General features: G+C 44.4%; 1 protein-coding gene across 1 annotated transcript; it reads right to left on the reverse strand.

Annotated features, from left to right (window-relative positions):
* Window positions 1-68: 68 nt before the first annotated feature.
* LOC149349616 (F-box/WD repeat-containing protein 4) lies at window positions 69-16845 on the reverse strand. Its single transcript, XM_089578643.1, has 8 exons — window positions 16441-16845; window positions 15574-15672; window positions 14299-14481; window positions 13528-13666; window positions 11527-11684; window positions 9197-9340; window positions 8635-8770; window positions 69-437 (listed from the first exon to the last, which is right to left on the reverse strand). The coding sequence occupies exons 1-8, from the start codon at window positions 16641-16643 to the stop codon at window positions 291-293; spliced, it is 1209 nt and encodes a 402-aa protein (XP_089434769.1). The 5' UTR covers window positions 16644-16845; the 3' UTR covers window positions 69-290.
* Between the last annotated feature and the right edge of the window lie 66 nt (window positions 16846-16911).

Consider the following 16911-nt stretch of genomic DNA (forward strand, 5'->3'; position numbering starts at 1 on the left):
CCAACCTTGTGCTTTTGGCAACCTGCAAGAAAACCAGGAGAAATTTTTCGCCTTGCACTGACGCTCTGTAATGCAGACGGGTGTTTTATTTAGAAGACAACAGGTGCTTGCCATCAGAGCATGCCAGTGGATGGTACTGAGCTCCTCTCCCAAACTCTGTGCCCCCACCTTGCAACAGTCCCCTGTCCTGCTCCTGCAACAAAGCACATATGGACGGGCAATCTGAAACAAAGGACATGGCACACTAGTTGCGGGTTCACTTCCAGAGGCTGTCCTTGAAAGAGAGTCGACTAGAACACTTCGTTGGTGGCTTGGGGAGTCCACGAAGAACCCGTGAAGGACAGCATGTTGAGGGACCGATCGAGGGCCACATACATATAACAAGGGTCAAATGCCAATGAGTAGACCGGGCTGTTGCCTCTGCCAACATAATACATCTGCAAAAGACAAAACGCCCAGCTTCAGTAGTAGCAAAAGGCTCGGCCTGACAAGCAAATAAACACTAATCATGCCAACACGATCAAGTGCATATCCTGTAAATGGCAGACTTTCCTGCACAAAGCTTATCAAGGCAATGCACAAAAATTACTGCTGCACCACATGGCAGTCAAGCAGATTGAAATGGTCTTGTGACGAAAGCATTTTTCGCGTGAACAAGCCCTTGGATAATTCGAAGGGAGGCCGTGCCCAGGTGTGACTGCCGCAGCAATAGAATGTCGAAATAGCCCTACTCAAAACTTGAGTTTCATTTGTGAGGCCAGCTTGAACAATGGGACGTAGGGACACATACACAGGAGGCTCTCAGAACAGCAGTATGTTTTGTACATCTCCTGTGTGTCTCCCTGCATCCCATTGTTTAAGCTGGCTCCACAAATGGAAGCACATCAACTAGCCATTCTGTGTTCCATGCTGCACAGTCTCCCCCGCACGGGTTTGCATCATGTACGGCCAAACCAAGTTACAGCAATATGCAAAGTCTGTGCACAGTTCCACCGCAAATGAGCCAGCGGTTAAAGGGAGAAAATTTACAAGTTGTTGCGATAAAGATGCAGAACACTGTACTTTGGCGACTGCGACGCATGGGTGTGAGCTTCGCTGCTTTGTATGCTGTCGTGAAGTGTACACACAACTTTGGGGGGCCCGCTGTGGTGGCTCAGTGGTTACGGCGCTCGGCTGCCGACCCGAAAGACGTGGGTTTGATCCCGGCCGCGGCGGCCAAATTTCGATGAAGGCGAAATTCTTGAGGCCCGTGTTCTGTGCAATGTCAGTGCACGTTAAAGAACCCCAGGTGGTCGAAATTTCCGGAGCCCTTTACTACGGCGTCCCTCATAGCCTGTGTTGCTTTCGGACGTTAAGCTCCAATAAACCAAACAACTTCAAGGGATCCTCAAAAAACATCAGCAGGCATGCCCTAACGTATCATTCAGCACTCAACTGCATGCGCACTGCTCCTCAAATGGCGCGCTGTGCTGTCAATTACTGCATGTTAACTGCGCAGTAAGTATGATCGCAGAAGACCCTTGGGATAAACTCTACTATGGTCACTGTGATTTTTATGTTAGTTTGGTTGGTTTATTGGTTTTTATGTTCGTGAATTTCTTCCTGTGGGTTGCAAGCAGAGAAAAATCAAGGTGAGGTTTGGTTTATGGGGGTTTAATGTCCCAAAGCGACTCTGGCTATGAGGGACGGCGTAGTGAAGGGCTTCGGAAATTTTCAATCACCTGGGGTTCTTTAATGTTCATTGACATTGCACAGTAGACAGGCCTCTAAAATTTTGCCTTCATCGAAATTCAACTGCTGCGGCCGGGATCGAACTCGCGTCTTTCAGGTCAGCAGCCAAGTGCCATAACCACTGAGCCACCATGGCAGATGAATCCAGGTACGTTCCGCCCAACTGTAGACGGGAATGCACGCATAAGCTCTTGAACACACATCGGCTGGTTCAGTGTTCTTCTCGTGGAAGCATACTTACTGGTAATGCCAATTTAGCAGCATATCACATCTGCTTGCTACAGTTTTGATGTATAGATTGAGCAATCAATGAAGGGTGCCAAAATCAGGCCTGGCATGCCACTGCCTCTCATATCACGTATGATAACCCGCGCTTGGAAGTTTTCTTTAAAGATCCAAATGAGAGGTGATGGTGCATGTACGTGGTACTTCAAAATATTTCAGGGTGAAAGCACTATTTCACTACCAATCCTGAAAAAGGCGAGGTTTGTCTGAAGCCTTGACACCTGCAGAAATAAAATATTGCCCTGATTGCATTTCGAACCAGTGCCAGGGTGAACAAATCGGCTTTGTTGGCCACTGCACAAGAGCACTATGCTATCACTGCAGCCGATCAAGCCTCGTGTTAAACTGCCACACACTAGTGCTGTGCATTGCATGTCATCTTCATCAACTTCAATCTGTGCGCATAAGTGCGCCTCTGTGCGCCTGGTTCAGCAGACACCTCGATCGTGCTTTGAGCTATGTGGTGGTGGTGGTAGTGATAGAGATGTGTGCTGCTTGTGTTTGCGTTGCCAATGGTTTGACAGAAACACAGCACTGGAGCAATAGGCCACCAGCGGACAATGGGTTTATTAGCACTGATTTTTAGGCTCTGCTGATTCTGAGGAAAGGAAAGGCGCATAACTGGCTCCCTGGGTCAGTGGACACCTCAATCGTGCTTTCAGGTACGCGGTGATGGTGTCCACCTGCAAAAACTTGCTTTCGCACAATATTTTGTGCTTAGTAATGCTAAACGACCAGCAGTTTTTTTTTCAGTATATCCACCTTTCCACAGTGCAAACTGGAAAAAATAAATAAATAAAAAAAGTGCTTGCATCGCGCTTCACATGTTGACACCAGTAAATCGTGGCGTAAATCTACACAAATGTTAGGAGTACATAGCTATCCAGCGCCTACCCCCACCTGGCCTTCTAAGCCGCCGTCGTCGGCAGAATCCTAGGCCCTTACCGCCCAGCTACAAACCCCGTATAGTAACCCCATGTGCACAGTTAAATGTGGCATAACGAGCCCCATTGTTTAACGGTTGATGCTTTCCACATGAGTAGAATGGTACCGTCGCCTACATAAGCTGACTAATTAAAGACACTTTGTAATTTCGGACAACCTTTGTGTAACCCATGCAGATGTGGCCCTTGGGATCTGGAGAGTGCTCGGATTACTTTATAAACCTACCAGCCCTACTTGAAGGGGAGCTCTCTCATTATTTGAAAATGATATGATTTCATACTGTTGATGTACGAAGTCTCCTTATGGTGTAAGTAAAGCTAAGTCCGTAACAATGTGCCCGTAATGTGTTAGGTTGCTAAGCATCCTAGTGTGCTTACGAGGTTAACAGGTTACGCTTGCGCTAAACCTGTTTTATTCAGAAATTTCTCTCCTGAAGTGCTGCCTCACGAGCTACTGAAAAGGATGGCATGCAGTGCACCCTTTAAACCCAATTTTTTCGATTTTACTGAGCTAGAGTAGGCACTCGTCCCTGGCATGAACCCATGTTGCACTTGCTTTCTCCCAACTTTTTCAGCTGCTATGTTCTATTTCTCTTTTTAAGAGCGAAGTTCCGTCATGAAAAGCGAACAGGCCTGCATGGGTGCGACCGAATAAATACTGGGCCGGGCCGGTCATTAGAAACTGAAAGTGGGCCGTGGTTGGGTTTGGAGTCTACCAATGTCGTGGAGAGCACAGCCTGGCCCAGTCTACACACTCGGCACTGGAGGTCTGCACGGACTGGTACCAAGTTATGTTTTGTAGCTTTCCTCGAATCTAAAGCCTGCGTTGTGCCGTTTAAGCATTCCAGTTCTGCGCTCGTGCTATTGCTACAGCATTTACCTGCATCACTTTCTTGCTCTATAATCGCACCCTTCATGTTCCTTTACGTTTGGCTCACGGCGTGGGTCCGAGTTGGTAGAAGGGACATTCACAATTTCCTAATTGGACCGGCAGTTTTAAGAAACAGAGCGGCGGCGGTAGACATTGCTCAATGTGTTTCACTTACTTTTTTTTTTTTAAATGATGGACAGCTGATATGAAGTAGTTTTATGCATGCCGCCAAAGCGAAGTCTCATCTGCCAGCGCCTGTCTCACGCACTGTTAAAGCTTTTTCCGGGTCCGAACAAGAGAAACACCCCGAAGAGAAGAAAGCTTTGAAGGTTTGCGCGGTGTCGACCCTTGAATGCACGGGACTACTGTTTAACATCGCCGTCTTATCCACATATTGACTCGATGCCAAAAAAGCAGAGGCCTGAAGTTATATTAAACTCACTTGCCACATAGCGCTAAACAGACACGGACACAGGGAGACACACAGGACAAATTAAACTCCATTGCACACAGTCATGGTATGTCCTTTTGATTGTTGGCAAATTGAAATTATGACACTTCTTTTTGAGCATCTGATTCTAGCGAGCCGTTCTGTGGAAGGACAGAGGCAACCTCGCTCCAGTGGCTTCCCTGTGTTGTGTGTGCTACTTGTACTATTCGATGCCAACTGAGTAGTCCCGGGACAATCTTGGGGGAGATGGGGGGGGATGCTTGCATGCTGTGTCCCCCCCCACATAAGCAAAGGCAGGGTCAGGACCCCCCTGTCCCCTCCACGATTTACGCCACTACCACTGTTGATCACGACTGTGCATGTACACCTGCATGAGTCCATACTAAAAAGCAGACACTTAGCAATTTCAGAATGCCCGCAACCTGCACAAAGTAGCCGATTCGACGGTTACTTTGTGCAGGTGAGAACGAAACTGCTTCGCCGGCCGCCTAACAAGGACAACAGAGTATGAATGCCATTCAGCGCTTGAGGTTCTCAACTTGCTGTGCACAGAATGCGAAGCGAAAGATTCAGTGCGCCCATTTTTGCTCCTCTAGCCTTTCTCTCTGTCGCCTCTACTGTGCTGTTTTAACCAGTTGGCATCAGAAGGGTCTCTGCAAGTGGACGTCATCCCAATTTGCCCACCATAGAAGGTGGCAAATGATTGGTTGCGAGAGGTTGCTCAGGAAGAGCAACCTCAGTCTCGCAAGCCCCACTGGTGACTGTGTTTGAAACAACCTCCGGCCAGGGCAGTGGTGCATTGCTTAACTGCTGCACCACTGTGCCAGGAGTGGTACGAGGACTCCCAGGGATCAGTGAATGTGAATGTAAAGAATGACCAATTCCGCATATATGGGCACTGACCCATTAACGCTATCGCATCACACCCTTAAAGGGACTATGCAACGAATTAAAAGTCGCTTGTAAATGTTTTCAATGCCTAGAAATGATACTAAGAAGCATTCACACCAAGTATGTCTCTTCGGAACTGAGCCGGCAATTTATTACGAATTTTTAAAAACCGTGTTTAAAATTCGCGGCCGATTGGTGTGCTCGTAGTGACCCATTTTGAAACTAAAATCGTGAAAATGGACGTCGCTAGTCCCGTGACGTCGACAGGCCACCACATGCTGTCATTTGCTGGAGCTATGGCAGCCAAGATGTCACGGGCACACTTCCCAGAGCTGTTTTCTTTATTTTTGTATGGTGCCCCACGTGTACGAGTTGAGGGGGGAAGAGGAGGAGCGTAATTTTTAATCGTCTATATCTTCATAGTTTTTGACGCTAGCTCTCTCTTGTCTGCTTTACATAAACTCAATTTATTGCATAGTCTCTTTAACGCGTAGCTACAACAAAACCAGCAGCAACAGAAAATTTTAACGCATTCAAACGATCCACCGATGATCGCCTAAGAATTTTTAGTTATGAAACTTTGTATTCTTGGCTACGCTTGACGCGCTTTCCTCGCATTTTAACAGTAATTGCCCACTGATGGTGAAACTGCGTTCAGAAAAGTCCATAAATAAGTCACCAGCCACAGTTGTACAATTCCACACGTGGTGGCACCACACATACTTTTTGCTTTTCTGCAATTTTCAGGCTTATAAAAGCCGTGTTTCCCGTAAAAATGACATGCTATCACGTGATGCTAACCTATCGGTCTAGCCCGACTCAATATTCCCCTTCAATGTCAAGGGGCAACAGTGCAGCACCTATCCAAAGATTCAAGTGAAATGTCACGACTGATTAGTGTTATACTGTAATTTCTGCTGCTGATTTGAGTAATAAACCATGCAGCCCCATTCTGGATGGCTTCTAACATGCAGGTTAGATAATTTGATGAGCTGTCCATACAGATGAAGTGTATTCTAGCCTGGGATGAACATTGGATTTTAGTATTGTGTTCTGTTCACGTGGACGGTGCTAAGGAATGAGGCCACTTTGAAAACTCAACATTTGCAAAAACAGATCAGTTTTAAAATTTTGCTTCACCAAAATACCATTTATTTCTGAAAAAAATTGCAATTAACACCGTTCCAAAGATACAGCCACAGTTGTAACCTCTTGCACATCTCTCGAAGCCAAAACAAAGTTTCCTAGAAAAAAAATTCCCTAATTTTTGCAGCATTAGTTTTTTTTCTAAATTCCCTAATTTTTGCAGCATTAGTTTTTTTCTTGTTATTTTTCAGTTTAGATTAATAATAATTGCTAACATCTTTACCTATTCTTACTTGTAATAATAAAACGCTCAAAGGCACGACATTATGAACACATCAGCTGCTTATGTTCGCCTGTCAACACTGCAGTTTGGTTTGTATGGTGCTCTGTGTCACTTCAACAATGGCAACAGAAAGATGCTAGACATCCTGAAGCACATTGGATCAAACCTGGCTTACACACACTTGAAGCCTTTTTGGCAGGTGACCAACAGTGTACCTGCAAATCCTCCCATCAGTCTACTGATACTGCAAAAACCGCAACAAAATAAAACTGAGCTGCCATACAACCAAAAGCCAGTAAGGAGGAGCTTAGGTCCAAAGGGATTTTTGCCTTCCAGGGCGTTCCTTTATGGCATTTGTTGTTTTTACTACACTAAGTGAAAGCTTGCAATAATTTGTTATTGCTGCACTTTTGCTCACAAGACACCTACACGAAACCATTGTTTTCGGTAATTCCATGATTACACAATGACGATTTATGATAACTATTTTGGTTTGATGTACAGCCCGTCTTTATGCATATACATAACCGAAAAAGCAATTTGCCTTGTAAACCAACTAAATTAAAGTTATGACTGCTGGTATCAGATGCATATTAGCACATTTTTTAAGAATAAACGTACACAATGACAAATTTTTTATCTGTTTTAACACTTTTAAGATGAAACAATGCGGTTTTTAAGGTAGACCACTAATCTGCTGTCCGAGTCTGCTATTAAAAACTTTTTCCCAGAAAGTGGCCTTGTACCTTACAAGGGGAGATGCTGGTCTTGAAATTAACATTATTATTAAAGATATCATAACGAAATTAAGTGTTTCTTCCTGTTTTCAAAAATATAATTTGTTCAGTATATCTCAATTAGTTCCCATACTACAGGAAAATAACAAGCCTAATTAGTTAAAATCTTGCAGGTTGTTAAGGCACTTACTTTCCATGTTTTTTGGTTCTGATTGAAATGAGGCTGTAGCCAAAGACTTGCCGTCTGGAGCTATGCTAATTATATTGTTGTTGGAGTACACCATCATATAAAAATGTTAAATTTTGTCCGAGCACCATAATTTAGAAGTATAGATAGGTGACATTACAGTTCACAAAATTTGAAATGTTTGACTCAGCATAACTAAAACAGCATAGCTCCACAGTTGAGTTCTTTTTGGAATCAATGGAATTGAAATTACACCATAAAAACGTAATAAAAACTTCAGTAAGGCTAGTCATGTTGGCAAAAAACATGAAGCTGAAAAAACGCCATTTGAAGCGTGCGCCAAACATTGCAGGGGTTGTTGTAGGGGCCTCAAAAAACAGTGGAACGCAGACATTTTAAAGGTTGGCTTATGGAGTTTAACATTTTAAAAATATTTTGCAGCAGTGAGGAAGGGACCTAACCTTCAAAGAAAACCAAGATGGTGGCCATTGGGGACACGGTCCTGGGAAGCGATGTACGCGAAGTCCTGCCGCATTTCGCTTTGAAATCGTCATTTCCGGGCTACAGCTGTAAATTTCAACAAAAGCCATTGATTAAAACTACCAGTGTGTGACACACTGTAGCGGCCAGCCTTCTGGTGCATGGCTGTGAAGTCTGCAGCCAGTTTTCACAGTACTGAAATGCAGTAAAGCCCTGTAAAGCCCTGTGTTCAGATTTTTAAGCATGTTCTATCTCAGGCAGCCAACATTAGTCTACTGATTTCCACAACAGTGCTTTGCTTAATGGAGTCTGCTGGTTCGCCTTCTTTAACCTCATGAATGTGCCAACGAGCAATGCAGCTGTTTGAAGAGGACTTAACTCCAAAATTGCCACTCAAGCCACATGCTGTGGATGTGCCTGCACGTCCTCATACTGGTTTCTGTTTCCTCTATGGCATTTCATGCAATGACAAAAAAAAAAAAAGCCCTGCAACTCATATAGTGCACGTTAGTGGCTGTCTGCACACACCACCCCATGAAACAGTGACAAATGACACCTTGCAATGAGAGCTATTGTGCCTGTGGTACTTTTTTGCACATGCTGAAATATTGTTTGCCAGTCATACCAATGTAACTTTGTTAGTGACATAGACATGAAACTGCAGAGGCTTGATGCTAGTCATACCAACCTTCACTGGTGTGGTCATACGCTTGTCCCAGAGTCGCACCACACCGTAACGACTGGTGCCACTCAGCACAGTCACATTGTGGTCCGTGGCAAGACAGTAGACAGCAGAGTCATGAGGGTCTTCCCAAGCAGAAACACTGCAACATTACAGCTTGTATTAGCAAGCAGATGTAGCCATGAAAATTTTGTGTTGCTTCTGAAAAAAATAGTCTACTATAGAAAAGAGCTCAATGGCTAGTACCTTCAGAGTCCACCAGACAACTGTCCTAATGACCATCCGAACGTTCAGTATGTCTTTGTCAATTATAAAAGAGCACCAAAGAAGCAACTTATTATACAATTGCAAAGTTGCATGTCATGCATAAGTCTGTATGATCACTAGCCTTTCACAATGTTAGATGCAAAGTACACAAAGAAGATTCTCTTCTGGAACGCATCCACAAGATTAGTGCAAAGCTGTCAAACAAGCCCATTTAAGTGCCTTGGAAAATCTGACATGCAGTCCACCTGCAGCTATGCTGGTGCCAAAATCTCAGCCTGTACATAGTAAAATGTGAAATCACCATCTGGTAGGACACCGCATGTCCCAAAGGCGGATGAATGTGTCGTATCCACAAGACAGCAGCTCCGTTGGCGACTCAGGGTAGACATGCAGCACACCAGCACCATTGCGGTGACTCGTCCCCAGTGTGGCAACACGAGAACCCCTACACAACAAATGCAACATATACATATAAATGAGCGAGACATAGCAGTTCTCTCTTATCATGAAATATATAACTTAAAGTTACCAACACAAAGGTTCCTATATACAGCCATTGGCAGCAGCTAATATGTACAATGTACCTCAAGAGTTACACAAGTAAAAAGAGGAGAGTAAGCATAGCAGGTGTGGCGCATCATGCTGATGCATAACACTAGCTCCACCCACCATGGTTTTGTATGGGCATTTTATTCAGTGCATTTAGGTCTATCCAAGCACAAACAATTTTTTAGCAAAAGCCAAGGTCTTCATGGGCTGGAAAAGCTTTGCAAACACAATAAGGTCGATTTCAGGATTATCCTGACCATCTACATCTCATAACTATGCAGTGCTTTGACATGTGTTATGCTTACACCTTCAAAAGAGCAAGCACTGATATCTACAGGCATCTAGAGGCCATACCGTATTTTCAGTATGACCTCATTGCTTGAGAGTGACCGCCCACACCCCAGCACCCAAGTTCCTTGCACTGTGGTTGCCAACGGTGCCAGAAAAGTTTTATGGCACACCTATGTCTGGCCAAAGGGTGTGAGATATCTTATACGACAAGACTGTGGATGCCAATTAACAATCATCACAAGCAATGTCAAAATGAGCACAGGAACAAACATGATGACTTTCTGACCAAACAGAAAAGCAGTATGCTGCTTAAACCACTACATCAATCCTCATTAAAAATGTGATAGTTACTGGGAGGTTTACAGAAAGGTTAAAGTGAGACACAAAGGTTAGGTGCACTACGACCCTATTACTGTGTGGCAGCTGCGGAAGTGTACTGTAGCACTACACTTGTTCTCTAGAACTGTAAGGGAACCCAGAAAGGACAAAAGTGACATCTTGTTTACATCACAGCCAAAGCTGCAATTTTCCGTTTGTTTTGATGAGCTGTCTTAGTGAATTTCACCTCTGGAACTTTACACTTTCTAAAGCCCAAAATAAGTGAATAAGCAAGCTACATTAGCAACAACCTCAGAACACGCTGAGAACATAGCCTCTCTATATTCTTGAAACCATTTCGTTCCACTTACAGACAGCACGGTATGTCATACCTGTGCTGGGTGCACAGAACATCTAGTTCACCCATGCACATTCTCATCTGAGAGAAGCAGTACAAATGGCTGAATTATGCAAAGGTCATGTTTTAAAATGAAAATAATTCTGTTGCCTGATGGGAAGTGATCATTACTGTAGGTTTCTTCTGGTACGGTTGGACTAGCCACGGCCTCCCTCGGGTCATAATTCTTTAACAGCACTTCAAACTTCACGCTACTGCACTTGGTGTAAGGGAGTATAAATAACTGCTTTACAAAATCATGAGGGCCTTCGAATTTGACAGTGACTGCCAAGGTACTCAGGTATGTACAGTATAGGTAGCTCCAATATGAAAAGGGGACACTATATCTGCATTCAACGAAAGATTTATCCATACTTATGAGCATAAGGCTCTCATTTTGCTTTGTTCTAAACAGCTGTCCTCTGGATAGATAATGCCCATGAGAAATTTTCAACTTTAGTGCGAAAGTGGCAACAGAATTCTCTCTTGAGTGCTATCTGACTGTTCCTTTTTCATACTGGTGTGTGTGAGTGCATTTGGAGGATTGGTGAGCCGTTGCAATTGTTTGAATGTGCAGATCAATCAGCAATAAATCAACAAAGGTCTTACAGCATTGCATTCTGCTCTAGTGGGGTTACGCAGAACTATACAGTAAGCTGCTCACTTGAATAATATTGCTGACATGATTTGTTAACAGTGTGACACCTCACCTCTTGCAATTTAAGTTTACAGTTAGTAAATGTCAGTGGAATGTAAGCAACAATTACTGTAAAGACACAGAAACCATTCCCTTCTAAAAATTCTTTGTGTCCCGTTGTCAACCAAGACAGGGCTCAGGACTATTTTTCTTATTTACTGTATAGCCCTCTTTAACCAATGCCAATGAAGACTAAAGTTTTCCAAGTTAGCTTGACCATGGGGCAAGACAGCAGAACGCTTATGGCGTCACACTTTCTGGCAAAGCGCAGATGCAGAATTTTTCATACTACTACTTAGGCAGATAATGGTCATGTCTCTTGATTAGACAATACTGAAACAGACAAAAAAGACAGAAATAAAAAATAAAAGCAACTTGCGAGCTCAAGTCGAAGGCCTGAAGTGGTGCAATCCCGTTACAGCCAGCCGAACCCGTCAGCAAAATCCAATTAGACTCCAGCAATGCCACCGAGCATACACGATCCCAGATGGGGATGGTGTAGCGCAGAGTTGACGACTCTGCATTCAGTGTCCACACCTGCACATGGGCAGCACAAACTGTCTGAAGAGTTAAGCTCCACTGAAAAAGTGAGTGCTGTATTTGCATGCCACCCAACATGAACTTCTTATGCTAAAATATAGAATAAAGATACTCGTGACAGAAGGCTTGGCAAGAAATGCAAAAAGACCACTAAAGAACTATTTGTGCATCTGCAGAAATATGCGAATATATAGAGGTACAATGGGGCACTTCCATTCAAATCAATGGTTACAGAGCTTCGTGGCCTGTGGTCACAGCCACAGAAAGCTTCACTTCACTTGTACTTACTGTACGGTGAAATGAAATGAGCTTCTCAGCGTGGCCAATTCCTAGCGCAGTAGACAAGTGAACTGCAACTAATGTTTCATGACATCAAAAGTGTGAATATGGCGACACCATGCACAATGTCAAGCTTGAACACATAAATCTGACGCTCCTCCTCATGAAAAATACAAGACCAACAATTAGCAGGGGAACCAAGCAATGGGCACAAGCATAAGCTAACCAGAAGAAGGGTCTGTTACAATAGCAAACACTTCTGGGATGTGACACAGCTGCAAAGCACTGATTTGTTTACCACACGGAAAACAAACAAAATGGCCTTATAACAATGCGACTGCCAACAAATCACAAGCCACTAGGCATGCCAAGTTATAAGTACGACCTTTGTCAAAAACGCATAGGCCACTGATTCTGTCTCTGGCACATGCAGCGCGGCTCGTTCTGTTCCGCCAATGCTCCAATTGCATAGGGGGTCAGGGGGACCATCATCAGCCACCCGAAGCTGACGAGTTGCAGAAGTGCTAGGTGCTACAAGGGCCTCAATACATGGCCCAGAAGCAGCCTCTACATTTTTTACAAAGACTGTTGCTTTACAAATAACATTCCTCTATGCTCTCCTTCATTTAGGTGGGTGTTGGCTTCCTTCAAATGTATGTCTTAATGAGCCCCTTATGTCCCTACCCTCGTCTGTTCAACAGCTTAACAAGGACCTCAGTTCTGGCAGTCTTGATGCCATAGGTAGGTAGCACAAGGGATTTTTTACTTAGCTGCCATGTTGGTTTGGTTTATGGGGTTTAACGTCCCAAAGCGACTAAGGCTATGAGAGACGCCGTAGTGGAGGGCTCCGGAAATTTCGACCACCTGGGGTTCTTTAACGTGCACTGACATCGCACAGTACACGGACCTCGAATTTCTCCTCCAAAGAAATTCAGCCACCGCGGCCGGGATCGAACCCGCGTCTTTCGGGCCAGCAGCCGAGCACCATAGCCACTGAGTCACCGCGGCGGCTTCCTTTAGCTGCCATGTGGCACTTGCAGTAATAGAGGATGTTCTACGTACACCACTATGGATCAGGGTGTTGCTGATGAACGCTAAAGGCTAGGTTACATACAAGATGAATGTACTCGAAAGTAGAAGGTTGGAACAGCCTCTGCCACAGCTCAGTTAGTAGAGCACCGTATGACATACAGAGGTCCTGAGTTCGGGTCTCACTGCTGACATACGTTTTTTTTTTTTTTTCTGTTTGCTAATCAGTTACTTTTCAGGTAAAAAAAAATGATTACACTGCTAATTTCCCCCTGATAAACACTACAAACTAGAACAAAAAGAAACACATTCCTTAATGTTTTCACTGGCTCCGGTGACTGCTGGCTTCTTTCAAATGTGGTAAGAAGGCAAGGTACATGTTGCCACAGGAATAAAAACAGAACTGACTCATGAGAGGAAAGTTTATTCTCCCTCCACCACCGAAAAAACAAAAATGGATGACCAGCTCAAAATTCTCAGACCACGAAACCAAACCAAACTTTTATGGTTCAAGCATAAAAGTTTCTCGTACCTTGACAGTTCTGTCTTGGGATCCAGTAATCACGGTGTTATTGCTGTAGTCCACACTGTTAATAGCTTTGCTGCTGCAGTGCCAACGATTATGTACGCACAGTCCTTGAGTTGCTGTCCAGATGCAGAGGGATCCGTCACTGAAAGAAACATAGAAAAATAAAGAACAGCACTTTCCTTAACGGACTATAGACACCAGATTTTTGCTTGCGTGTTTTCTTCTGTCAAACGATGCACTAGACATTAGTGTACACGAAGCAGCCCGTGGTATTCGCCCACGACCGCTAAATAATCTATAATTGAATGTCTTCTTGACGCTGTTTCAGTTTCATTAATCGATTGATGTCGTGATGTGTAGTTGATGTTTAGGTCATGTGAGGCACAAAAAAAGACAAAATATATAATCGCTGATACACCGTTTGTTGTAATTCTAGGTACTGAAACAGGCTGGTCTGAGTTAAAACTATGTATCAGCACTTATATTGCAGTTTTTTTCATGCTTCACGTGACCAAAACATCAACTACATATCACAGCCACCGTTCGGTTGATGACGCTGAAACAGCTCGAAAGAAGAAATTCAGTTACATATTCAATATTTGTATGTCTAACGCATCACATGAAAAAGAAAACACTTAACAAAATTAGGTGTCTATAGTCCTTTAAAACAAGGCTGTACACCTGGCTAACTACTTCACAGACTTGGTACTGTGGAACAAGGTCTAAAAATGATTACAGAAGCTGCTGGACCAGCAAGGGACATTTACTACTCACTTCCCTCCGCTGACCACCAGCCCATTTTTGCAAACAAATCGGCCAACGTCATCTGCATGACCACGAAGCGTCAGCAGCACATTTTCTCCAAGGCTCCCATCTGCCAGTCGTTTGAACTTGAGGATGGCAGCTCCCTTGCTGTACCACAGCACATCCCGTTCCAGCTGAAGCCATGGCATGAAACTAAAAGAAAAGCAAAGCAAACAACGGCCGTAATCTATTTCACAACACATATCGACCTCGCTTGCAATACTGACGTAACAAATGAATAATTAAATCAGTTAATCTGACCCTATGGCATGCCAGATTTAACGTCCCGAAGCACTGTGGGACTCCAGATTCTGACCACCTAGGGTTTTTTAACGTGCACTGCCATCACACAGTACACAAACTCTTTTGCATTTTGCCCTGCTGCCAGGGCTCAATCCAATGACCTCAGAAGAACAGGAACAGAAGGAACATGCTCAGAAGGAGAACAATGGCAACACTATGGCGCATCGCAGGAATCTGGTTATCAAGGTGCTAAATATACATACACAAACACATTTGAGCTAATGCTAAACACATTACTTGTAGAAATTTACTGCGGTTTCGATCAAATTAAGATTCAGACAGTTCTAGATCCAGCCCTGACTTGTGCTGCAAATCCGGCAACACCCAGAATCGAGAATTTTTGCTGAACACACCCATGTCACTGCCCTAGAACAACTTGCAAGGCGTGTTTATTGCCCTCAGGATTAACAAATAAAATACGTGGCAAATTTTGCTATAAAACTCTGTCACCATTCTGTTCATCCTGCACTAAAATTTCACGAGGTCAGCAAATTTGCAGTCAGATTTATAAGCTACATTAAAAAGTTGTCGTTTTGCAACCATCTTCCCCGTTTTTGACATGCCACGTGCGAAACGTAACAAAGACTTCACTTTGGTGCCGCAGAATAAAACTTGCTATCAATTACCACTTTGCCATCAATTGTTACCGACTCACTCAAATGTGAACCTTGCTTGGTTCAAACCTTCTTTGATGCACTTGCACACACTGACCAATTCACAGCCCGTTCATTAGAACGAGTCCAGTACTGCCCGCTAGTCTGAAACTGACAGTACAGCCCGTTCATTAGAACGAGTCCAGTACTGCCTAGTCTGAAACTGACAGTTAAGTGCTGCACCTTAAGAACCAACGCAAGTGCAGATACATCGAAAGAACCTGTAGATTGAACACTTTTCGTCATGCAGCAGGGTGAGCTCTATGCTAACCAGTAGCGAATAGCTTACATCGTGTAGTGCTGAAGGAGAACCCGCTCATGGTAGCGACCAGTTTGCCATCGGACCGACTGCCAGCATTTCTCCACTGGCTCAAGCACATGGCGCGACCTGGAAGCAAATTCAGTTATAATTATTTTGATGACAATGCTACACGGATAAATTGCGCAGCCAAAAGCTCTGCAATGAAAGCACCAGTTGAGGGCAGTTTCAGCAGCCACGGGCTTGTCACCGGTCAAGCTTATGCAATTACTTCAAGCAAGTTACACAGCAGTATGTTTTATGTGCGCGAGTTCACACAGCCACACGGAGAAGCAGGTATGAGGAGGGCAGTTTCAGACAGCCATGGATCCGTCACCGGTCAAGCTTACACAATTACTTCAAGCAAGTTACCCAGCAGTATGTTTTATGTGCGCGAGTTCACACAGCCACACGGAGGAGCAGGTATGAGGAGGGCAGTTTCAGACAGCCATGGATCCGTCACCGGTCAAGCTTACACAATTACTTCAAGCAAGTTACCCAGCAGTATGTTTTATGTGCGCGAGTTCACACAGCCACACGGAGGAGCAGGTATGAGGAGGGCAGTTTCAGACAGCCATGGATCCGTCACCGGTCAAGCTTACACAATTACTTCAAGCAAGTTACCCAGCAGTATGTTTTATGTGCGCGAGTTCACACAGCCACACGGAGGAGCAGGTATGAGGAGGGCAGTTTCAGACAGCCATGGATCCGTCACCGGTCAAGCTTACACAATTACTTCAAGCAAGTTACCCAGCAGTATGTTTTATGTGCGCGAGTTCACACAGCCACACGGAGGAGCAGGTATGAGGAGCCAGTTACGCAGAACCGTACCAGGGGTCCTCCCAGGTTCGGACTTACCGCTGAAGCATTCGCTTGTCGCTTTGGTTCGTAGCGACAATGTTTCTGCTCCTTCGGCTCCAGACATAGCTATGCTTCAGGAAAGCGTTGAACCGCTTACACACGCAGCTAAGCCGCCCCAATGTTTGTACATCGCAATAGGAGCACACAACATATAGGACATCAGGTGGGAGCAGTACAAACATAGCGTCCGAGCGAGACATTCTGAACGGCTTTCGAGCGCAGGGGCACTCCAATGGGGCTAGTGTGCGACGACGTTGATTCGAAGTATGTTCCCGTGATTTTCATCTTCCTACGAACTTGAATAAAAAAAACGTTACACAAAAATTTTACATTTTCAAAACACCGAATTTTCCGAACGCGCCTGTACCTCACGGGGCCTTCGGGGACTGATCCTGACGACCTCTCGCGCCCCAAGTTTCGTAAAGTCGTCAACAACACAAAATATAGCGAATTAATTGAGTCGTAGTT

This window comes from Amblyomma mixtum, chromosome 3 (assembly GCF_055824585.1).
Source record: "Amblyomma mixtum isolate Tamu chromosome 3, ASM5582458v1, whole genome shotgun sequence".
Taxonomy (NCBI): Eukaryota; Metazoa; Arthropoda; class Arachnida; order Ixodida; family Ixodidae; genus Amblyomma; species Amblyomma mixtum.